The following is a 24,597-nucleotide window of genomic DNA, read 5'->3' as shown; positions in this document are numbered from 1 at the left end:
ATCTAAAATGGCCAGCTGCCGAACGCTGACTCATGTTCTCCACCTCCCCATCCGTCCCAGTGCTACACTTGCCAGTTTCAACACACCTTTTTTTTTTTAATTTGGAAGTTTAGTTAATACAAACATTTCAGAAACTGCAACTAAAAGATGGCAGACTCCACATGCTATGTAGAGTGACACTTCTTTTGAAAGGCTTGGGTGATATCTAAGCTCAGAGCTCTGTATCCCATTTCACAGAAAGTTGTGGTGGCAGAAAGGGGGGGGGGAGGGAGAGAGAAGTGAAGAAAGGGAAATTTGTCACAGATCCCAGCTTTGTGAGAATCAGTTTCAATTATTATTTTTTAAAGCAAGTTTTTAGCCTTTATGATTGAAAGCTTGAGGGCAATGCATTTACTCGGTGTTTCCCAAACTTGGGCCTCCAGCTATTTTTGAACTACAGTTCCCACCATCCCTAATAGCTTCAGCCACAATATCAAGGACTTGTTCATCTACACATCTTCCAATGTGATACATACTATACCCTACTGCTTTCTACAGGTTTTTGCAGGCCACAGGTCAGTCTCCTTGCAAAGGAATATTTGTTTTTATCTATTTATTTATTTAATTATTTTTATACTGCCCTCTCACAATATATCAAAGCAGTGCACAGCATTTACTTAATTTTAAAAACCCAACATTAAAAGCAGTACAGAATCAGGCACTGATTTGACATCAGAAATGGCAACATTCCAAAACCTCAAAAGGAACACAAACTCCCCTGGGGACTTTCTACTGCTGACCTGAATGTTGCCCTTCTCCAATAAGTTTTCAAAGGGAAACTCCACCCTAGTGCTGCTGAATGATAACTATCCATAAATTTGATTCTATCTGTTTAGGTTTGAATTGTTATAATGGTTTCCTGCCCGATTACAACACTTGGCTCACCCAACAGTGTTGGGATGACTATGTATGGAGGAAACACAGAGGAGTTTCAGGAAAAGCCAGCTGTTGGGGTTTGCACACAGCTCAAGCATTGTTTCTGGTCAGTCATATATACAGTATAGTGCAAGGACCAACATCGCAAATGATGCCCTTAATTAGAGCTGTTTGGTCATGTCCTTAACTTCTTTGGTTGCAGCAATGCCCTCAGAAGAATTTTCCTGGCCCAACCAGAATTATAGCCTCTTGAAAGGTGCAAACTGGAAAACCCTCCCTTTCACCTAGGAAAGCTATTTTGCACGTGCTCAGAAACACTTTGCCTTAAAGTTCTTTCAAGATTTCTCGGGGAAGGCCAGGAACTCTGCACAAGCTCAGATTAGGTCAGTCCCGCGTTTGTCAACAAAAGAAGGCCTACGGATCTGCATTGGCTACTCCATACAAGAGGCGTTTGGGGCGTCCGGCGTGCCCTCTGCAAGCACCCAGAGCCGAAGAGCTAGGAGCGCGTGGGCTCCCAATGTCACTTTTGCACTCCCGTAGAAACAGGTTTATTCTTAGTAATATTATATATAAAGAGCAGTGGAAGCAGCCAGACTCAGTCAGCTTGGCTTAAGCCCGGAAGAGGGATCCTGCGGGCTGGAACAAACAACAGAGGGAGAGACAGAGAGGGAAACAAGGCTTGCCTAACGGCAATGCCCGCTGCACCTTGCAGGCTTTGCAGTCAGGCAGTGGCCGAGCGCGCGCTGGTATTTCGAACGATCCCCGGATGGCGCGCGCTCCTCTCTTTGCAGAGGGAGGGAGGGAAGGAAGGAAGGAGGGAGGGAGGGAGAGGGAGGGAGGAGGGGGAGGCTCCTTCTCCGTCCAGCAGCAGCAGCAAGAGGAGGGAGGAGGAGGGGTCGCTTTTGGAGAGGAAGCGAAATGAAGGAGCCAAGCAGGAAGCCCAAAAGAGTTCGCCTGAAAAAAGAGACCAGCAGAGTTATAAAGGCAGCGGCGGCGGCCAGAGTTTGCTTGCAGTCCTCCCCGGGTTTTGCCTTGCAAAAATAAGAACAGTCACAGCAGCAGCAGCAGCAACAGAGCCCTCCTGCATCCCCTCCCCTCTTTGCCTGGCTGCCTGCTTCCTCTTCCAGCACCCCGGGGGAGAAGGACAGCTCCCTTTGCCCGTTGGCACACTGCGCGCGAGAAATCCCCGGCAAGCCGCCTTGAAGGGGAAGGAGGAGGCGTCGGAGGTCACCGGCGAGCAACAGACGCGGCGAGCTTGCCGGGCACCTAACTCAGCCCTTGCAGGCGCCCGAGACTCCCGCTTCCTCCAGAGCTCACCTTGTACCTGCTTGCAGTTGCCTAGTCGAGGAAGACGACCCCCTCCTCCCCCAGTCCCACAACCTGTCGGCCTCGGGGGGTGGATCTTGAAGCAGGCAAAGCAGAATGTACCAGGGACACATGCAGGTAAGAGGCAGCAGGAAGCGAGCTTTGCAAAGGGTGGGAATCCAGGCTCCGGTTAAGTTTCTCTGGGGTGGTTTGGGGTGGGCAGGGGGGCGCATCGCCTGCGCCTCGCGCAACAGGTGCACCGGGCTGTTGCCTCACTTCAGGAAAAGGAGGCCGGTGGCTAGAGGTTGCAGCAGGTGAACTTTGCAACTAACTTCGGGGTCTTGCCCTGGACGCCGGTTGGACCGGTGACCTTTACGCACCAGGTCAGCCCTTCCCGGGAAGACAAAACCGTCTAGGAAAACAGCTAGTGGAAAACCGGCAACCGCCCCACTACCTCTCCTTTCCAGCGCCTGCTTTCAAGGCATCCTTGCATGTATGTCAGCTGAAGGGCAAACAATAAGAGGCGCTCTCCCTCTTTACTTTTTTTGTGTGGTGGTGGGCTTGGCTTTGCAAAACCTCGCGCGCAAACTCCGGCCCCTGTGCATGCTTTTTCCCTCTGCCCCTTTGTGGACGGAGGTTCTGCGCCCTCAGAAGCGCATCTGGTTCCCCGGCCGCTGTTTGGGGTGTGCTTGTTTTGTCTCTCTCACGCACACCGCCGAGCTCCTCTTCCTCTTCCGCCTCCTCTCCACGTTAAACGGGCGGCGCCTGATCTGGCCCAGCAAAAAGAGTGAATGAATGAATTTGGGGGCGGGGGGGGGGGCGCGACGGAGAGAGAAGCACAATGCTTTTGCAAAGGTTGGAATTTCAAACGCACGTCTTCCAGCATCTCTAGATAGAATCGCAGCCTCCGACTGCTATCGATCCACGTATAGAGCCCTGAAAGCGGAGGATGCTGTTCTCCCTTGGTACGCTAAGGATGATGGCTTTAACCTTGACTCCCTCTCTTCCTTCTTCACGTGGTCCTTTTCCCTTAAAGAAAACAGGTCTTATTGTGGAGGGAGTGCTGAAATATTGAGCCCATTGCTTGGAGCCTCTTTTCCTTACATGCAACCAAATCTCATTTTTTGGTTAACCTCCCTTCATTGCTCAACTCCCTCTTCCCAAAAGAAAACATCAGCAACAACCCACTTTTAAAATCACCTCTAGTATGTATCCAGATTGATATCTTAACATGCGTGAATAGGAAGGATAAGTACAGAGAGCAGAGAGGGAAAATCCCTGCTTTTCCCCTTATTTTCGGTACTTCTGGCTGATTTCAGGGCTTGTTGATCAGCCTTTTGCCCACGTCAATGTCAACCACAGGAGTGCATATGTAATGTGACACATGAAAGTTAAATGAGCATCCTGACTCAACAATTCTTGCTTTATAAAACTAGATGCTGTAAGAACTCTTCATGGTCACTGAATTGGCTCTGTAATTAATATATATATATATATATATATATATATATATATATATATGCAGGTTTTGGTGTCCTCGGGTGTCTTCCCGTGTAAAAGTTGGGGTGTCTAGGCGACGTTTCGACGAGGTCTCACTCGTCATCTTCAGGCTGGTGCTTTCGGCTTCTTGTTACTGGAACAGAGCGGGATCTCAATGTTTGAGTTCCTATAAATACTGTAGAGGGGGTGTGGTGTCTAGCCTCCAATGTTCTGGGCAGAGAGGAAGTTCCCAGGCTAGTGTGCCTTTTCTTCTTTTGTTCCTTAATTACTTGAGAGATACCTTGAGTGATTTCTTGAGTGATATCCTGAGTACCACTTAGGTGGGTCATTAGGTGTGGATTAGTTGCTAAAGTCTTTGTGTCTTGACCTCTTGAACTTTGTGAAGAGTTTTCCTGAGAAGATGGCTGTATTGCACTTAGTTGTGGTTTTGTGGCTTGTGTCAGCCAGATCTGTGTAGGGATTGCAGGGGGGTGCAGCATCCGGAGGTGCCACCATGGATTGGCTACTGGATGGTGTCAGTAATTCATCTGTGGAGAGGGTCTGGGTTTGGGTCTGGTGTGGTTGATTGGTGTTGGCGTTCTGTGTGCCTCTGGATCTGGTGTCAGTTTTTGTGGAGAGGGCTAATTTCCAGATGTCTGGCAAGCGGGATGTGTCGTCACGCTTGTTCATGTTGTGAGGGTGTTTCTCTATCTCGATGGCTAAGTGCAATACAGCCATCTTCTCAGGAAAACTCTTCACAAAGTTCAAGAGGTCAAGACACAAAGACTTTAGCAACTAATCCACACCTAATGACCCACCTAAGTGGTACTCAGGATATCACTCAAGAAATCACTCAAGGTATCTCTCAAGTAATTAAGGAACAAAAGAAGAAAAGGCACACTAGCCTGGGAACTTCCTCTCTGCCCAGAACATTGGAGGCTAGACACCACACCCCTCTACAGTATTTATAGGAACTCAAACATTGAGATCCCGCTCTGTTCCAGTAACAAGAAGCCGAAAGCACCAGCCTGAAGATGACGAGTGAGACCTCGTCGAAACGTCGCCTAGACACCCCAACTTTTACACGGGAAGACACCCGAGGACACCAAAACCTGCATTCCTGTACCCGTGAAAATCTACGAAAGCAAATATATATATATATATATATATATATATATATATATATATATATATATATAAAGACTGCACAGCTCAGCAATATTTAAGAGCTAGGGAAGGCTTGAATCAAGAAATTCATGTACAGTTTAATATTAAAGAGCACAAATAAATGTTGATTTCATTCTATACCTTAAATGAGGGGAAATGCACATTGCCCTGACCACTGAAATTGTGTTACCCACCAACCTGTAACGCTTTAGACTGATCTACAAGATAGTTAAGGGTTCGTTTGTGGTTTTAAGGCTGCAGTTCAATTCATGGAGTTACATGGAATAATTTGCAATAAAGTCAGTGCACATGATCAGGTTGCAAACTAATTTATGTTAACTTCATTTCAACAGGAATAAAGGTATTTTCACTTAACTGGACTTAAAGATTGGGTTCAGTGCCTAGCATTTGTGTATCTGCAAACTTTGTGCTGGCATAGTATGAACTCTACTGGAAACTGCACACTTCATATAAGTGCAGAAAGGAGGCGTTACGTTAATTAATAGTAACGTGCCCATTTGTTTAATCAAGAAAAGCTTGCTTCAAGCTTTCCTTTATGAGATTTGCATCTAGGTGTGCAGATCTGGAAATTGTTCAGGCTATAAACAGTTGGTAATGATAAGCTGTTTCAAGTCATAAAATATACTCCTAATATCAATAGGCATTTGTCTGGTATCTAGAATAGGCTCAGCGAACAAATGTCTAATTAAATGATTAGAAAAAGTTTGCTGGCCACTTGTCCTCTTTAGTTTTATATATTATGTATTTATGTAGACTTATAGGCAGTGAGCCTTGACTCATTTATTTGAAAATGAAAAATATTTCTGAATAATTTTGTTCTGAGCAAATATGCTTAGAGTCCCAGCTTTAAGTACTTCCCTTTCTTATGGTTGACCCAATGTAAAATGTTCTTTAAAAACCACAGCAGTTTCCCCATCCACCCACATATGTACATCATTTTTTTAATATAGAATTTCTCCTTTTTGTGATTAATACAGTGTGTTTGGGGGGATAGGCATAGCTAATTAATCTATAATGTAATATTTGCTTGAAGGTTTCTTTTTCCATCATTTCCACCTTTTCCCATCATGTCCACCTGTGACGTTGACAGTAACAAATTTGTAAAGCCTTACTCTGTTGTTATTATTTGCTGAGCTTTGTTAGCCAGCTACAGATTTTCTTTGAAAAGTTTATCCAGTTCCTCTTTTCACTTAATTCACAGTTATGTCTCCTGTTAGGAAAAATTAGTTGTGGACCTTCAGAACAAGAGGGTCCAAATCAAAGGAGGATTGGGAGTTGAGGGTTAAATGTTTGGCTCCAAAAGTCGTTCAGCAAAGGAATGGAGGAGAGCAGAGATGTTGTAGAAGATTTCAAGGAGGGTAAGATCAATTGGAATGCCTTGGGTATAAAACCTGATACATCTGAGCTTAACTTACAGTTCAATGGCCCGCTTTCTAAGCCTATCTTTTTGGTCATGTTGAAGCCAGCCAGATCAAATCGGCTTACATTGCCTTTTGGAGCTCTTAGGCTCTTTCATTTAAAAAAAGTGTCCTGGTTTTGGAGAGAAAGGCAGCTCACAAGTTCCACAAGAGCAGTCGAGTTTTGTTTTGTGTTTGCTCTGATGCTCTAGGGTCAAATTGCATGTGATGCTGGATATCTGTAATTGGATCTCCTGGCGTTATTTAAAAAAACTGTGGTGTGCCATCGGCATGGGTTGGCTGTGCTCCCCTGCAAGCAGCTGTTATCCCCACTGGGATGGGAGGGGTATAGATAGATAGTTATAATGTACATAGGAAGCTGCTTTAACTTTAATAGTGCATCAAAGTATTGGTCCATCTAGGTTCGTGTTGTCTACACTGGCTGGCCAGAGACTGGCCAGGATTTCAGGCAGGGCTCTTTCTCAGCCATAGCTGGAGATGCCTGGGACCTTCTGAATGTAAAGCAGATACTTCACCACTGTGGCCCATCCCTATCCCTTGTTATGCCAGTGAATTCATTAGCAGCTATCGGAGGGAGGGATTTTGATTGGCAAAGCAGCATGGAAGGATAGAATCAAACACTCTCTTTCTGCTGTCCTGCATCAACTTACTCCCCTTTCCCCATCGGCTGCTTTTAAGCTTCCCAAAGGTGTTGGGAAAGCTGATCATGGATTTCTTACATTTTCCGTGATCCACGTGTCGGGGCAGGTGTGAAACACTTCTGTGGGGCTGCGAAGTTGCTCTAAAAGTTTTGTTGTTGCAGCGACTGATTGCGGTGTGTGTGGGAAGCTGTTTTGGCGTTTACTATGGGCATTTATGCAATTGTATCTCAGCTTAATAAACCGAGATACAAAATCCTTTTACCCTGGCATGCAGCCCTTTTGCTCCTCCCTTCGTGGCATGCCTCGATTAGCCAAGAAATCTCTAACTAACCATAGTTTCCTGTGTCATCTGAACTAGGAAACCATGGTAGCCAACTTTGGGACAACCTAGGATCTTACGCCGTAGGTTGAAGTCGGTTTAAGATCCAGGCTTGTTCTGAAGTTGGTAGTCATGGTTTCCTGGTTCAGACAAACTGAGAAACTGTGGTTAATTAGGGACCTGCAGTAACGCAGGTCCAGATTTTACAATCAAAGCCTTACAGTGCATATGGATAGGCATTGGCATTTTGCCCATGGCCGTTTTGCCGATTAAGTCCCTGGTCGTCTGGGAGGCATGGGGCTTTCTTGGCATGATAGCATAAGTCTGGCAGGCCCCTGGTGGGCCCCCTGGCTGGCTTAGCTCTCCAAGACCTGGGGCAAGTGTACCCAGCTGCACCCCCACCCCTGAACAGGCTTGTTGGCTACACCTGTCCTAGGCAGTCCTCCACACCAGCATTTTGCAACCAGAATCAGCCCCTGGGTGCTGTGAGTTTAAAGGGCTAAGCAGAGGGACTTGCATGGCCATCTTCCCTCTGACCATTTTCTGGTTCAAAATAGCTGCCCTCTCCTTCTCCCTAATCTGCTTGTCTGCTTGCAGTGGGAAATAAACACTTGACCACCCCCCTCCCCATAGAAAAGTAGCTTGCATGAGGTTGTCAGTTCTGAGCAGAAAGAGGGGAAAGAGTTAGGCATCCACTCCCTTGTTCTTGTGAATTGCTGTGGCATTTAGAAATGAAGGATGGAATAGGCATCTTTAAAACAAATGAACAAATGTCAGGGTAAAGAGACATACACTGCGTCAAGTTTGGGCACCACAACCTATTCCAGCCACAGAATCATGTATTCCAATTTCCTCATGGTAATTCTGCAGAACAAGGGCCAGGCAATCGCGGCTCATGCATTGAGAAATACATTGTGCAGATCAGGCAATCACGGACATGTTTGTGATTGTGGCAGCTAAAGAAAGTGCTGCTACAATTGCAAGAAATTACTGCTGGCCTTACCAGAGATCAGCCAGCTCACACAATATGATCCTCCATTTGAAATAATGGCTTTCTAGTCCTCCTTTGCCAAGGTGCCATCACAATATACCTCCAGCCTTCTCGACTTGGATTCCAAATACATCACTGAGTGTCATCAAAACCAGCAGGACTTACTTCCAAGCATACTTTAGATCCCAAGATGTTAACTTAGGGAAGTTTAGGAGAAGGAAAGACTCTCATCCCCTTCTCTTCTCTGGAGCCCCCTGCAAAGTCTCTCTGAAGGGCCAGGGGCCCCTCTTAAACAATATGGGATGGGGCACTGGGGACTGCTGGTGGAAGGACGAATTGCCCAAAATCATACAGAAACAATCCATATTGTTCAAGAGGTCCCTCATCCTACATGGTTGAGGAGGGTCCCTTGACCCACTGAGGAGGTTCTTCTGGGGGTGTAGGTGATTGCAGGGAGAGGAGGAGGTGTGAAAGTTTCCTTCCATGAAGTGCCTTATCTGAAGATCCAAGCCAATGTGTTTCAGAGCATGAAGTATAGGGCATTTCATGGGGCATTTATGAATGCCCCAAGCTCTGGGCAGTGTACTTTGGTTCCTCTGTACAATCAAAGTTGTAGGCCTTTGTTGAACCCTCAACTCAGATTTATCAGATCTTTTAACTTAGGGATGGCCTGTTCAATTCAGTGGCGGTTCTTTAAAAAGAGCTGTTGGCTGCATTCAGGTGTCATTCTTTGGATCTTGCAAGCCATGGTAAGAAGGTTCATGGTGCTCCCTCATCCACTTCCACTTCCCTTCTCCTCTCTTGCACAGGGCTTCAACAAATTACTCTCTGGTTTAATGAAACCACATTTTGCATTATGCCCCAAATGTAGAGCCAACCCTGGTTTGCAATCCCAGTTCAGAGGACTTGCTGAAACCATGGTTTGCCAGTTCAGCTTTAAAAGCAAGCTATCATTTCATTAAGTTGTACATCAAGCTGTGTGTGAGGAGAGGTGAAGGGGAGGGGAGTGGGAAATAAAGGAACACAGCTTGTTTGTAATCCTTCCAACCATGGTTTGAAGGATCAGAAACCTGATGTCTGGATGCTGTTGTTGACATTATTGCAATCCTTTTGTTTCCTTAAAGATCTTTGGAATATTTTCAGTATGTTTCCACAAGCAGCCATAATGCACTGTTAGTTTAGAGAGACAATTAGTGAGACAATTAGCGAGACAATTCGGTAGGCTAAAAAGCTGCACCTCGAGATATGCAGTAGTGTGTACAAACCCAGTCTGTAGTCTCCAAGTAAATAGTACAGATTTAGCCCACAATGATCCTGTAAATATAAGGAGCATAATCCAGCAAGCCCAAATGAAAGGAAAGGAATAGGATTTTGCTGTGCTTGTGATTAAATTAAGTCCACTGGTTGCAGCGGGACTTGCGTCATGCCTAACTTTTGCTGATTCTGTCATGCATCAGGAACGTCCCTTTCTAAACTTTTATTATAAATGTTGCAAAGCAAACAAACACCTGATTCTTGCCAGGAAGCTGTGGACCACCCTGAGATCTATGGGTGGTATACAGATTTTAAAAATTTATAAATTTTTTAAAAGGAAGAAAAACTCCAGCTGCCTTTGTCACTGCTCTGCTAAGTGAAGAATAAAATAGCAGGTAAAAGAAAAGCCACCCAATGCATTATTTGAGATGGGGAGTACAGTATTGAGTTTTTATTGAATTCAATTGCACTTACCTACTGAGTATAGGGATGCAGGTGGCGCTGTGGGTTAAACCACAGAGCCTAGGACTTGCCAATCAGAAGGTCGGCGGTTCGAATCCCTGCAACGGGGTGAGCTCCCGTTGCTCGGTCCCTGCTCCTGACAACCTAGCAGTTCGAAAGCACATCAAAGTGCAAGTAGATAAATAGGTACTGCTCCAGCGGGAGGGTAAACGGCGTTTCCGTGCGCTTCTCTGGTTTGCCAGAAGCAGCTTAGTCATGCTGGCCACATGACCCAGAAAGCTGTACGCCGGCTCCCTTGGCCAATAAAGCGAGATGAGCGCCGCAACCCCAAAGTCGGTCACGGCTGGACCTAATGGTCAGGGGTCCTTTACCTTTTTACTGAGTATACTGATTAGGACTGCAGCCCCGCTACATATAGGTTGCCGCTAGCAAAGAAACGACTCACACTCACAGTCCACAAACAACAATTATATATCAAGGAATATGTAAAAAGAACACATTGGAAAGCAATGTGCATATCTGTTTGCATATAATGTGCATGATAAAAACTTTTGGTGCAGAGAACTAAGGCAAAAAGCATTCATAGCAGGAGTCCATGCCTTGGTGGGAAGTCTGCTTCATAGTCTTGTTTTCAGCTGTTCCTTTGACATCCTGGGGGCGGGGATCACACTCAAATAGCCAAATGCTCCCACAGGCCTTACAAAGTCAATGGCCCCTGGTGGGTACAGTAGAGAACAAGATGGACAACCTGGCTATCTGACCTGGCCTAAGGCAGTTTCCTATGTTCCCATAGTAATATGAGCAGATGAACTACAGATACAATTGAGAAAGAATTTCAACCGGAGATCAGACTAGGGTAGGCATGTGCCCTGCTTAACAGATGACCGTTTTCTGTTTCAAAGGCTGTCAGGGGACAGTCCTCTATTTGAAGAGCTGCATGGACTCCTTCAGTCCTCTGTTGGAAGAGCTGTCTGGTCTTGTTTAAAGATAATGTAGCATAAGAAAGAAGAATAAGAACCTTGAAGTTGCCCATCAACAATAAACACATGGACTGAGGAAACAGAGACTTCCACCTTTTCACGTTTTCCCCTCACTATGGTGAGCAGGATTCGATTTCTATTTCTATCATATTGATTATGTGCAGATCTGTGTCCTCTTTTTTTGGTGATGCGTTGCCCCCCTTTTTGGCAATGCTCAAGTGGCTACCCTAAATTCCTGGAACTCACCCCCAAAGCCTAAGGATTATTGTGGAAAAGGCTCCAGTTGCTTCTGTCCACTCCAAATCTCTCTCTCTCTCTTTGGATGATGGAACTCAGAGGGGGGTCTTTCCTACCTATTAAAGCCAAATGATTAGTCTTCACACTTGAGACTCCACCGCTGCAGATGTACTCTCGGTGATGGTCTGAGCAGCAAATTGACAAGAAACTCCTGGTAGCGAAAATGTACTCTTAAGGCAGAGGGCTGTAGAAAATCCAACTTGTGTTGATCTTCTTTTTTTAAGAAACAACAACAACCAAAATGACAGAGGCATCAGCTGTCTGACTAATGGTTTGAGAAATAGACTTGGACATGGAACCAACTACATAGTTAAATGAATGTAGTCTTCCCTGCAGCAGTATCTACGTGTGTGCATTTTTAAAGGTGTCATAAAGAACAAGTTGGGACGCGGGTGGCGCTGGGGGTTAAACCACAGAGCCTAGGACTTGCCAATCAGAAGGTTGGCGGCTCGAATCCCTGCGGCGGAGTGAGTGCCTGTTGCTCAGTCCCTGCTCCTGACAATCTAGCAGTTCGAAAACATGTCACAGTGCAAGCAGATAAATAGGTACTGCTCCGTCGGGAAGGTAAACGGCGTTTCCGTGCGCTGCTCTGGTTCGCCAGAAGCAGCTTAGTCATGCTGGCCACAGGACCTGGAAGCTGTACGCCGGCTCCCTCGGCCAATAAAGCGAGATGAGCGCCTAGAGACGGCCATGACCGGACCTAATGGTCAGGGGTCCCTTATACCTTTTAAAGAACAAGTTGCTGCAAAAAAAGATAATAAAAATTTTAAAATCACACAGACCCAGAGCAAAATCATATCTTTGAAAGCTATAACATAAGCTAAAACAGAACTCTTGAACCAAGCAGCCCTGAGAAATCTCCAGTAACAACTGGAAGGTGTCTTTGCCAACCCTTAATAGCAGGGATTCATAAATTCCAAACTCCACTGAAATTTTCTTAGATCATGTCTGTGCCTCCCATTCTTTTGTCTTCGAAGCACTGGGAGGTGGTGGGAACAGCTTGAAATTGCTTCATGTCCCAAGACCATCTTCACACAATTACTTCATTTCGACAACCACTTAATGCACTTTACTTCCCAAGGGATCCCCCTGAGAACCAATTCAAAGTTGTAGAAAGAGTAGGTGTTTGCTATGGCCACACATTAAGCTGCATTTCTAGACCACGTCGGGAGTCTATCAGTGGGTGGACTTGAAGCTGGCTGGGTTACGTATTTTCTCTTTGTCTGTATGAGCTCTATGGCTCTGTTCAGCAATTCATTTTTCATTTGTTTTGTTTTATTTAAATATTTATAAACTGTGCTCTCATAGAAAACAGAACCGGGAGATGTACAACTTAAAAACACAGTACTGCAGTAAAACCATCAATAAGAAAAAGATTCACGTTTCCAAAGCTCTGCCTGAATAACACAGTTTTTAAAAGACACCAACCTCTGCTTAAAAACCTCCAAGGAAGGAGAAGTCCACAAGGTCCTGAGGGAAACTGTTCCACTGTTGAACAGCTCTTACTGTCAGAATGTTTTTTCCTGATGTTTAGTCAGAATCTCCTTTCTTGTAACTTGAAAATATTGGTTTGGGTCCTCCCCTCTGGAGCAGAAGAAACCTGCTTGTTCCATCTTCCATGTGACAGCCTTTTCGATATTTGAAGATGGCTATCATATCTCTTTTCAGCCTCCTCTTTTCCAGGCTAAACATACCCGGCTCCTTCAACTCTTCCTCATCAGGCTTGGTGTGATGGCCTGGGATTCCGATTCTGAGTGTGAACCGGAGGAATCCCAGCTGGCACAGGAGTCCCTGCCTCCAGGGCTGGCTGAACTGGGGCAGGGCCTTGATTCTGAGGAGCCTGCACCTGGGCCGGATCCTCAGGAGCAGGCACCAGGTGAATCCATTCTGGCTCCAGAGGTGGCTGAGGACTCAGTGCCTGCAGGTGAGTCTCCCCCTGGGCCCAGTAACCCTACAGCCTCTCCTGAACTGCAGAGGCTCAGGGCAGAGAGGTGAAGGGAACTGGTTTCTCCCAGGAGGAGTGCTCGCCTTAAAGCCAGGGGAGGCGGGGCTCCTGGGGGCCGGGACCGCCCCTGGCCTCAGAGAAGATAAAGGCCAGTCAGCCCGGTCCCAGGTTGCGGGAGCAACGTCATCATTGAAGAGCTGTTTCGGCCAGCATCCAGTCCTGTTTCCCCCAGAGTTCCTGTCCTTGCCTGGCTTCCCACTGTGGACCCCACTTCCTGCTTCTGATCTTCGAGTGTTCCCGTCCCCGCCCGGCTCCCTGCTTCGGACCTCGCCTCGCACCTTGTGGACTTATTCCAGGCTAGTGACTCAGGACTGAACTTTGACTACGGTAACAGTAACCTTCCCCCCGGGACCAGCACACTTGGTTTCCAGACCCTTCATTATCTTGGTTGCCCTCCTCTGCTCACCACCTTCCAGCTTGACAAAGATGGATCAAGGAGTTGGAGAGGCACTGAGGGGAGAGTGAGGGACTATCCTCTCTAAAGTAGGACAAGTGGCTACCCTACTAATATGTGGGACAGTCCTAAAGAATGTTATTTCGTTGAGGTCTCTCCCCCCCAAACTTCCTGCAATGGATCTCCCTCTGTGCCTGAGATTAGTATTTCTAAGCAGATCCCAAGGTAAGGTTACCAGACATTCTAAGCATCACAGTTTGCAGTACAGTGGTACCTCAGATTACATACGCTTCAGGTTACATATGCTTCAGGTTACAGACTCCGCTAACCCAGAAATAGTACCTCAGGTTAAGAACTTTGCTTCAGGATGAGAACAGAAATCACGTGGAAGCAGCGGGAGGCCCCATTAGCTAAAGTGGTGCTTCAGGTTAAGAACAGTTTCAGATTAAGAACGGACCTCTGGAACAAATTAAGTACATAACCAGAGGTACCACTGTAATTTGTCAATTTGTGGCATGTATTCCATGACCAAACAGAAAACAGGCTCTGAAATATTCATGCTCTGGCCAATGCTTCTTTTTGCCTTTGGAGTCACTGTCCTCCATCTTTATTTTGTTGACCTTAGTTAGCGATGGGCAGGGTAGGCATAGGTGTGTGATCAGGAAGCAGCCTCGTCCTGTTGTAGTGGCATTTTAGAAGAACAGTTATTTTGAGTCTGAACTGTACCATTGCTGCATTCAGAAAAAGATTGCAGTAGAAGCTGATGTATGGCATTGATGGATGAGAGTCTTTAAAATTTACACTCTTTCGCTGGCCTAGTTTTCACTAGAGTGAACCCTTTGTCAGGGTTGTAGCACTTCAGGCAGAAGATAGCTCAGTCGGTTAGAGGACGAGACTCTTAATCTCTGGGTTGTGGGTTCACGCCCTATGTTGGGCCAAAGATTCCTGCATTGCAGGGGGGTGACCCTCGTGGAACCTTCCAGCTCTACAATTCAGCAGAAGGTGGAGAAAATCCAAGGTTTTTCCATGGAATAGGGAGATTCCTATGCATAAAGATTCATACACATAGAAAACTGTGTGTCAAAAATAAGGCTAGGCTAGAACCATTCTCAGTGTACTGGTTTCCCAAATTTGGATGGATAGATTGTGTGTGTGTGTGTGTGTGTGTGTGTGTGTGAGAGAGAGAGAGAGAGAGAGAGAGAGAGAGAGAGAGATGCTCACCCCCACATTTATTGGTATGTCCCGCAGAAGACTCTAAGGTCCATGAATAATAATAGCTTAAAGGTCCCGGGCCCTAAGGAAGCCAGACTATCCTCCACCAGGGCCAGGGCCTTCTTAGTGATGGCTCCGACCTGGTGGAATGCTCTGTCCCAAAAGACTAGGGCCCTGCAGGACTTGATCTCCTTCCACAAGGCCTGTAAGGCAGAGCTATTCTGCCTGGCCTTTAATTTGAATTAGCCTGATCCTCTATTCCCTTTCCCCTTTCCTCTTCTATGAAGAAACCCTTTCTGGGACCCCACATTTAAATTATTCTCTGGTCTCATTGCTGGCCCTAGTAGGACCAACTTGGTCAGTTAGCCCTGGTGATCATTCAGTGTCTACTGACTGGGTCATCGTCCCCCCCCCCCAAAAAAAATGACCCCTGAATTTTTGAATTTTATTGATATTGATGCTGCATTTTATGTTGTGTTTTATGCTGTTTTAACGTCACATTTTAATCAATGTTTTATTATTACTGTTAGCTGCCCTGAACCCGGTTTTTAAACCGGGAAGGGCGGGTTATAAATAAAAAATATATATTATTATTTATAAGGAGGAGCATTCATTCCCACCTGCAGTCTGAAATGCTTCAACCCATAACAGGTTTATCATCACTGTTGTAAGACAGGATCATCATCATCATCATCATTTTATTCGTATGTTGCCATTCCATAGTTAAAACAATGCTCAAGGAGGCTTACAACATGACAAGATTTACATACTGTCAGGGAACTGCCATCGGAACAAGAGGAGGAGGCGAGGCTCCACGACGATGCTGGAGAGGGGCCAAGTAGGGAGAGAGGCAGGTCTCCTGTTGGGGAAGAAAATCAGCGCAACACCAGGGATGGAGGGGGGCCAATGGGGGAAGCAGAGAGCAGGCTCAGAGACTCTTCACTGGACACCAGCGGGGAGAGCACAGGTCCTCCGCTACCCACGCCCTCCCTGCGCAGAAGACTTCCGCGCAGGGAGAGTAGGGGGAGACTGGGTGTCAAACAACTTTTATGTTGGAAAAGGTTTAAGAAACGCCCACTGTCGGATTCTGCCAGCGACTGAACAGCCACGAAGTGAGGGGCTGTCCAGCCAGGAAAGGTTTAACCAGGCCACCTAGACAGGAGTGGCGCAACTTACGCACGAGCAACCCCATATAACCATTACACATACGGTACCGTATTTTTCGCTCTATAAGACGCACCAGACCACAAGACACACCTAGTTTTTGGAGGAGGAAAACAAGAAAAAAAATATTCTGAATCTCAGAAGCCAGAACAGCAAGAGGGATCGCTGCGCAGTGAAACCAGCAATCCCTCTTGCTGTTCTGGTTTCTGTGATAGCTGCGCAGCTTGCATTCCCTCCATAAGACACACATACATTTCCCCTCTTTTTAGAAGGGAAAAAGTGAGTCTTATAGAGCAAAAAATACAGTAATTACCAACATAACGAAAGTCATAAGCAATAAATAAAACACATCAAAAAGTACACAACCAAACAGAAAACAATTTCCACGTAAATCGTAAAATCTAAAACTAAGAATACAGCATTAATATCAATCACAATTTAAAATTACATAGATAAAAAATAAATGTAATTTAAAAAACAAAAACAAAAACGGAGCACTCTCTGCCTAGCAATAGCAGCAGCAGCAGTCTTTTATGGAGCCCGCTAGGCCCTGCTCCAAGCCAGGTGGAGAGAAGCAGGGCAGGGCCCTTCAGGCTCCCAGCAGGTCAGTCCTGGGCAGTGGCATGGTTGAGGTCCCTTCTTCATATCTCACCTCAGCCTTTTAATCTCAGCCCATCACTCCCATCTCTATAATGCAATAATACTGACTTACCCAACACGTTTGTTGGTAAGGATTACTAGGCTAATGCATATTAAGTTCTTCAAACAATCTAGAGCACCATGTAAATGCTAAGCCAGGCAGCAACAATAAATCAACTAAAAGACAATTGATTAAAATGTGTGCTCAGTTAATTGCAGATTTAAATGAATACAATGATAAAAAAAATGCATGTGTAGTAAGGCACTGTATTAGAGAAGATATCCCTCCTTCCTCTCTTGCAGGAAAAGTGTCTTAGATATTGTGGCTCTCTAGATGTTGTTGGTTTTCAACTCCCATGATCTCTGTCTGTTTGCCATGCAGGTTAGAGCTGGCAGGAGTCTAAGAACTTATGGAGGAGCACAGATAGTCTATCTTTGTTTTAGGAGGCACCTAGTGTGTGCATGAGGGACGCGGGTGGCGCTGTGGGTTAAACCACAGAGCCTAGGACTTGCCAATCAGAAGGTCGGCAGTTAGAATCCCCACGACGGGGTGAGCTCCCATTGCTCAGTCCCTGCTCCTGACAACCTAGCAGTTTGAAAGCGCATCAAAGTGCAAGTAGATAAATAGGTACCACTCTGGTGGGAAGGTAAATGGCATTTCCGTGTGCTGCTCTGGTTCGCCAGAAGCGGATTAGTCATGCTGGCCACATGACCCGGAAGCTGTATGCTGGCTCCCTCGGCCAATAAAGCATGATGAGTGCTGCAACCCCAGAGTCGGCCACGACTGGACCTAATGGTCAGGGGTCCCTTTACCTTTACCTTAGTGTGTGCATGTGTGCACATGTGCACATGTGCACAGAATCTAAATACCTTGTCTCTACTCACATGCCTGTGTATGCAGATTTAGCAATTGATTGCAATTAATGAATAATTAATGTAAGACATGTCAAATTGAGTGACAGCCTTGATGCATGGTATTTTGTATTAATTTTAAACCGTGATATAAGCATTTTCAAGTAAGCTAAGTTTAGAGACACTCCAAAATAGATGTTTGCAGGACCCGGTTTAAGCCACACTTTTCATAATGCTGCCTTCAGTAATGATGATTCATTTAAAAGGATTGATGTTTTAAGGTTTCTCATATTAATTGGAGTATTTTGTTCAACTGTAGTGAATCTACTGACCAGTTACTCCATATGGCTGTATGGTCTATTTTTAAAATAGCTGACATAAAGGAAATGGACTCAAGTAGATGCCTTGTTCCAGATCAGGTGGCGTAAATGCAAATTAAAAAAACTCCTTCTATAACAACAAATTTTCCATCTCAATGTAGTTCTCATCTCTGTCTAGTGGCATTATTAACCAAGCTATTCAAGGGTGATAAAGACCACTGTTCAGCAAATTCTGTGACAGTGACAGAAAACTCTCAGAGTACCATTAATAGTTTGTTCCAATAAAATAACATAAATAGGACAGCACTTGAATTACTAGGTTAAGTTCAGTTAAGAGCTGGTTCAGACAATTTGTCGGCCACTTTGTTCGCCCTGTGCATAAGAACTGTACTTGGGCAGTGTGAAAACAGAAGAAGGAACTTACATGAGATCACGGAAGATCCTCTTACATGTTTAGAAACGTCTTTTTAGAGGGAAAGGCTGATCTTGTATGCCTGACCATCTTATCTGTGAGAGTCTTGGAAGACCTGCTCCCTGCCTTGCAGGCCTTTTCCCACCTGGCCTGGGACAGCAGAGCCCTGACTGACTCCAGCTACAATTTAAGGCTGCTGAATGGACTCCTGAGCTGTGGTATTGTCTAGGCCAGGCATGGCCAAACTTGGCCCTCCAGCTGTTTTGGAACTACAGTTCCCATCATCCCTGACCACTGGTCCTGTTACCTATGGATGATGGGAGTTGTAGTCCCAAAACTGCTGGAGGGCCAAGTTTGGCCATTCCTGGTCCAGGTGGTTTTGTTGGAGGTGGGGGTTGTTGATTCTTTATATTTTTATTTTGGGTCTTACATAAATCATGTGGAAATTGTTCAGTTTGGTTGTGTACTTTTTGTTGTGCTGTTTATTGTTTATGACTACATTTGTTATGGTTATAGTTACATAATTTTTTATATGTTGTAAGCTGCCTTGAGCTTGATTTTAACTTTGGAAAGGTGACATACAAATAAAATGATTGATTAATTGATTGTCCAGTTATTTAGCTGGTTAATGAAGTAATTTTGCTGGTTGCAAATTCGTCTGGACAGGCTCAAAAGTTATCTTCATGCATTATCATATCAGGATATCTTCCATAATAATATTCTAGATAACTGTACACAATTTTTCTGTCTGTCTACTAGTATGAGCAGGCAACACGCCACTAAAACAATTGGGAGAGGTAGAGAAAGCTGATATTGCATGTGTTGCGGAACTAGGAATGGAAGGATCTGTCCATTTCAGTTCTTCCCATTCCTCATTTTTTCCAATCTTAAATTCAGTCCTCCACATTTCTGCAGTGGTTCACTGAAGAAAAAAAATGCTAATGAAAATTCATCAGCATTTTAGTGTGAATTTCCCCTAGCAAGCACATTTTTTGTATTCAGTTTTGAATAATGTACACATATGTGCAAGCAGTTTTTCTTAATATAATGCATTTTTGTATTTATTAACTTTTATGCAGACTTTCCTCTAACACATTCGTTTTTGTCAACATTGGCTGGCTGGGGGACAGCATTGCAAAAAATTGGAGAAGTGTGAATTTCAGTGGATTGCTGTGTTTCAGTTCTCATCTTGTTTCAGAAAGTTTGAATTTGACAGATTTGCCTTTGAATGCAAACCAAATCAAATGTCTCCCCTTCCTACAACCTTTCCCCCGGGTGAAAGTCCCCACACAGTAAGAGCTGTTCGACAGTGGAATTTGCTGCCAAGGAGTGTGGTGGAGTCTCCTCCTTTGGAGGTCTTTAAGCAGAGGCTTGACATCCATATGTCAGGAGTGCTCTGATGGTGTTTCCTGCTTGGCAGGGGGTTGGACTCGATGGCCCTTGTGGTCTCTTCCAACTCTATGATTCTATGTCTCCCAAATGTCTCTTCAGCTTAAGAAAGGTACATGGGAATATTGCTGCTTTATGGAGGCCCCAGTACCTTGGACATCAGCAGTCTTGACACCTATTCCCACCTGCAGTTCACTCCTATTTGCATGCCTAGCAACCAAGGGACAGGTTTTTGTTTATAAGCCTGGGAGCAAAAGGACAGCAACAAATGTGGTCACGCAGCAACAAAGGAAAACCAAACATTCATCTAGCTGCTCAGCTGTCAGACAATTTTAATGGGCATATTTCCCCACATATTATGGTCATGTGGTAGGCATTTGACTAGCGGTTCCATGAGAAGAAACTAAAATAAAACAAGATTAATAAATCCAAAAGCTTGTTCGTTCCAGCTTTGTTGGGCAGAAATTCCCAGGCTGCCTCCCTGCCTCTGACCATAATAGTTTCCACTGTTTTATCTCTCAAAACAACCTGTTATTTACTCCTGCTTTTAATTAACTTCTTTGCCCCTTTTATCTCCTTGGTTTTGTTTGGCGTTTACCTTTGCTGCTCTGAGCAAGGTAGCATCTTGTGACATTTTTGTTAACTGGGGCAAATCTACCACATATCATACTTCCAAATGGCAAAGCTAAACGGTGATCTCTTGCATCTCAACCTGCCTATGCTAAATCAAGTAAATGAGATGTTGCACAGAAGATCTGTGTATCAGCCTGCCAGCAGTTTTTAAAAATAAACAGATGCGTAAATTTCTCTACTGCTAAAGATATAGGACTTCCACTTATATGAAATGGGACTCTGCCCCCTCTCCTCACCTTGCATGCACCCTGCGCCCTTCCTAAAGCTGCCACAGAGGTTGGGGGGACCCCAAGAATGGGTTTAGTGGGGAGGGGGGCAAAATATTCCATAGCACAAGCAGAAATCCATGCCCTCACAGAATGTTCACATAGCGAACCCAGATTCGGTATAAAATGAAAGGTAACAACATAAAAAGGGAAAGATCAGAGGAAGGTAAAATAGATGACATGGCAAGGGGAACTTGTGTAAATCAAAACGTTTTAAGCCAGCATCTAAGACCAAGAACAGAAGATGCTTGCCTAATATGTAGAGGCAACAAATTCCACACTATAGACACTGCTAATGACAAATAGCATGTCGCCCATTTGACTGGTTGCCTCAGCCACTCTGGGCAGCTTCCAACAAATTAAAACATCAAACACAGTAAAACATCAAACATTAAAAACTTCCCAATACAGTGGAACCTTGGTTTTCAAACACCCTTGTAGTCGAGCGTTTTGGAACTCGAACGCCGAAAACCCGGAAGTAAGTGCCTCAGTTTTTGAACGCGCCTCGGAATTTGAAACATGGCTTCCGTTTTGAGTTTTCTGTATTGAGGCTTGCGTTTTGAGGCTTCCGCCTTCGGTTTTTGAACGTTTTGGAACTCGAACAGACTTCCGGAACGGATTATGTTTGAAAACCGTGGTACCACTGTACAGATGTCTTCTAAAAATGGCCCGTTCCTCTTGACCACTAAACAAATATAAAGGATAGTTTCTTAATGAAAGGAGTGATAAGTGAAGGAGACATATAACCTTTTCACTTCTGGCCATTTCCCCTCTTAAATTAACTTCCAGCACACAAAGGGGACCCCTGTCTCCCCCTCCTCACAGAGCTACAATTCATGGAGTGGTTTAACAACCAATCCCTCCTCCCAGGGAACTCTGGGAGATATAACTCTGTGAGGGGGAATAGGAGTCTCCTAACAACTTAGTAACCTTAACAAATGCAGTTCCTAGGATTCTTTGAGGGAAACCATGACTGCTTAAATGGCTTTATAGCACTTTAAATGTCAAGTGCAGACAGAGCTTGATGGAACCAAGAAGAAGAAAAAGTTGGCATTTTGAGAAGTTAGCTTTCTTTTCCAGTCACAATAAGTATGAAAGATGGTTGCAATTCTCCTTCTCCTGCTTTAAACATTATGTCAGCTGCAAAAAGCCCTGACTAGACAGAAGTTATTCTTGGCAACAACCAATATGCTGAGGTAGCAATTTGAGTCAGCCCTTTATTTCCATATTTAATAAAGTTGAGAGATCCATGAGGTCACTGTAAGAGGAATGAGCTGATTAGCCCAAAGGCACTGGGGCTAAAAGAGACCCACCATGGGCTATTATAAGACTAGATTTTTCCATTAAATGTGGGCCTGGTCTCCACTGAAATGCCTCTTAGGGATATGTGTGAATTCTCAACTATGGGCTGTGTTAAATGAAATATTTGCACTAGTGTAAGGATTAGCACTAGTGCGATGGGATTTACACACACACACACACACACACACACACACACACACACAGTGTGGTGTAGTGGTTAAGAGCGGTAGTCTTGTAATCTGGGGAACTGGGTTCGCGTCTCCGCTCCTCCACCTGCAGCTGCTGGGTGACCTTGGGCTAGTCACACTTCTCTGAAGTCTCTCAGCCTCACTCACCTCACAGAGTGTTTGTTGTGGGGGAGGAAGGGAAAGGAGAATGTTAGCCACTTTGAGACTCCTTAAAGGGAGTGAAAGGCGGGATATCAAATCCAAACTCTTCTTCTTCTTCTTCTACACATACACACCATGCTGTCCCCAAGTCTGCTTCAGAGGGGTTGTGGTGGGGAAAACCCCAGAACAGATTTAGGGGGCATGGTAGGGAGGAGAAAGGGAGAGCATTTTGCTGTGCAAAGATATCATCCACTTATTCTCTTGCCCACTGCTTTTTCCATCTCAGCATTTCGTCCTGTTTTTTTGCCAGTTGGCCTCTAAAATGGAAAATAAGCTGAACTAGAGGAATAAGAGTCTGCAGGAATTTGTCTGAGGGGGAGAGGATTAAAATGCTAACGGTGGGAGCAGGTTAGTTTCTCAATACAAAAAACAAAGAATAGTGCCTGTGCATTCTGCCTCGTAGCTCAGTTTCTGCAAATCCTTAAAAAGTTGATCTTTAAGAGAGAGAGAGAGGGAGAAGTTTTAAAAAATGCTGGGTGTCTATGTGTGTGTAAAATGCATGTGTGGAGGGAATTTGTAAGGAAAATGCAAGCATGAAGGAGAGAGTGAAGCACCTCATTCACTGCCTGCCAAATCTCCCTTGCAAATGTCCCTCTTTTCCTCATTTAGCAAACACAGGATTGGAAACCTTGATTGGGTGATATTAAGTTACACTCAAGAGTAGACCCATTGGGTGGTATTCAACTACTGTGTCCCTCAGTGCAAGGATTTAGGTCTCACCTCCTTCCTCCCCTCTGTGTACCCCATACCCATCCCAAAGGGTTGGGGGGAACCCCTACAGCAAATTTAAGGGGCACACAACAGGGGGAGGGTAGGAGGAGAACATTCCACTGCACAAGGAGAAATCTTTGTCATGGCAAAATGAGAACTAAGTTGAGTTCCATTCATTTCAGTGGGTCTACTCTGAGTAATGTTGGATATCATCCACTGTGACTGACATATTGGCCGCATTTGGATGAGATGATTGTCCAATCCCAGCCGTGTGTAACTCTGCCATTAGCCTTCATGCCTGAGAACCTGCTTCTTCAATGATAAGCCATATTTCAGCTCAGAAGGCAGTCTTGCTTTCTTGTCATGCAACACTATAATCTTGTTCCAGACAGAATATGGAACTCCTGTGATAACTAAACAACACCCACCCACACTGTTCCTTGCTTTAACTTAGTGTTTTAGATAGGAAGTATTTCCTTCCTTCTATTTCTGGGTAGCTTAGTACTATGTTCCGCTGATTGCCTTTCCAGGGCGAAATAAAATCTATTGGTCTTGTTTAAGTAGACTGAAGGTTTGGTCGATATATTCCGTAAAAGGAAAGTAGCTGGTGGCAGTGCATCAGTAGCTGATGTGCTATTGGGGTAGGGTAATGTTGCAGATGGTGACAGCAGCCACGAAATTAAAAGACGCCTGCTTCTTGGGAGAAAAGCAATGACAGACCTAGACAACATCTTAAAAAGCAGAGACATCACCTTGCCAACAAAGGTCCATATAGTTAAAGCTATGGTTTTCCCAGTAGTGATGTTTGGAAGTTAGAGCTGGACCATAAAGAAGGCTGATCGCCAAAGAATTGATGCTTTTGAATTATGGTGCTGGAGGAGACTCTTGAGAGACCCATGGACTTCAAGAAGATCAAACCTATCCATTCTGAAGGAAATCAGCCCTGAGTGCTCACTGGAAGGACAGATCCTGAAGCTGAGACTCCAATACTTTGGCCACCTCACGAGAAGAGAAGACTCTCTGGAAAAGACCCTGATGTTGGGAAAGATGGAGGGCACAAGGAGAAGGGGGCAAAAGAGGACGAGATGGTTGGACAGTGTTCTCAAAGCTACCAGCATGAGTTTGACCAAACTGCGGGAGGCAGTGGAAGACAGGAGTGCCTGGCGTGCTCTGGTCCATGGGGTCACAAAGAGTTGGTCACGATTAAATGACTAAACAACAACAACAACAATGTTGCTTACCTGGCTTCCCAGTGCAGAGGTCACTGCTGGTACCCAACACTGTATGTAGAGGGATGAGGCAGCAGGGAGTTTGGTGAGGTGCAGGTGCAACAGCGGAAGTGTTGGATTGGCTCTGCTGCTGCACTTGCACCATGCCAACCTCCCCACCACCTTGTCCTTCACCATATCAGTTGCCAGCAACAACCTCTACGTTGGGCAAGTCAGGCAAGAAATGACTCCCCACCCTTCTCCACCCCACTAGACAATGCTTCAGCACATGTTCTTGGGATTGAGGTACGGTGTTCAAAATCCGGTGTTCAAGTCCTAGAGTTGTGCTGGAGGGAGGGAAGGTGGATACCCATTTGAGATCCTTGAATCGTGTGACAGGCAAAGGGAGCAAAACGGTGGCACAGCATTCATGCTGAGGTATGATAAAGGTA

At 45.2% G+C, this 24,597-nt stretch overlaps 1 protein-coding gene across 4 annotated transcripts in view; it reads left to right on the top strand.

Moving 5' to 3' along the window:
• The first annotated feature begins 1,783 nt into the window (after positions 1–1,783).
• Positions 1,784–24,597, top strand: part of PEX5L (peroxisomal biogenesis factor 5 like) — a 177,951-nt gene continuing 155,137 nt past the window's right edge. For all 4 annotated transcript variants that reach the window (XM_083739539.1, XM_083739537.1, XM_083739536.1 and 1 more), the window contains exon 1: positions 1,784–2,358. In XM_083739539.1, the coding sequence (XP_083595665.1) occupies positions 2,338–2,358 (21 nt within the window). In that variant the 5' untranslated portion in view covers positions 1,784–2,337. The remainder of the gene's footprint in view (positions 2,359–24,597) is intronic.

This window comes from Podarcis gaigeae (genome assembly GCF_964106915.1).
Source record: "Podarcis gaigeae genome assembly, chromosome: 5".
Lineage (NCBI taxonomy): Eukaryota > Metazoa > Chordata > Lepidosauria > Squamata > Lacertidae > Podarcis > Podarcis gaigeae.
The sequence above is the reverse complement of the archived record's forward strand: the minus strand, read 5'-3'. Positions and strand labels throughout refer to the sequence as shown.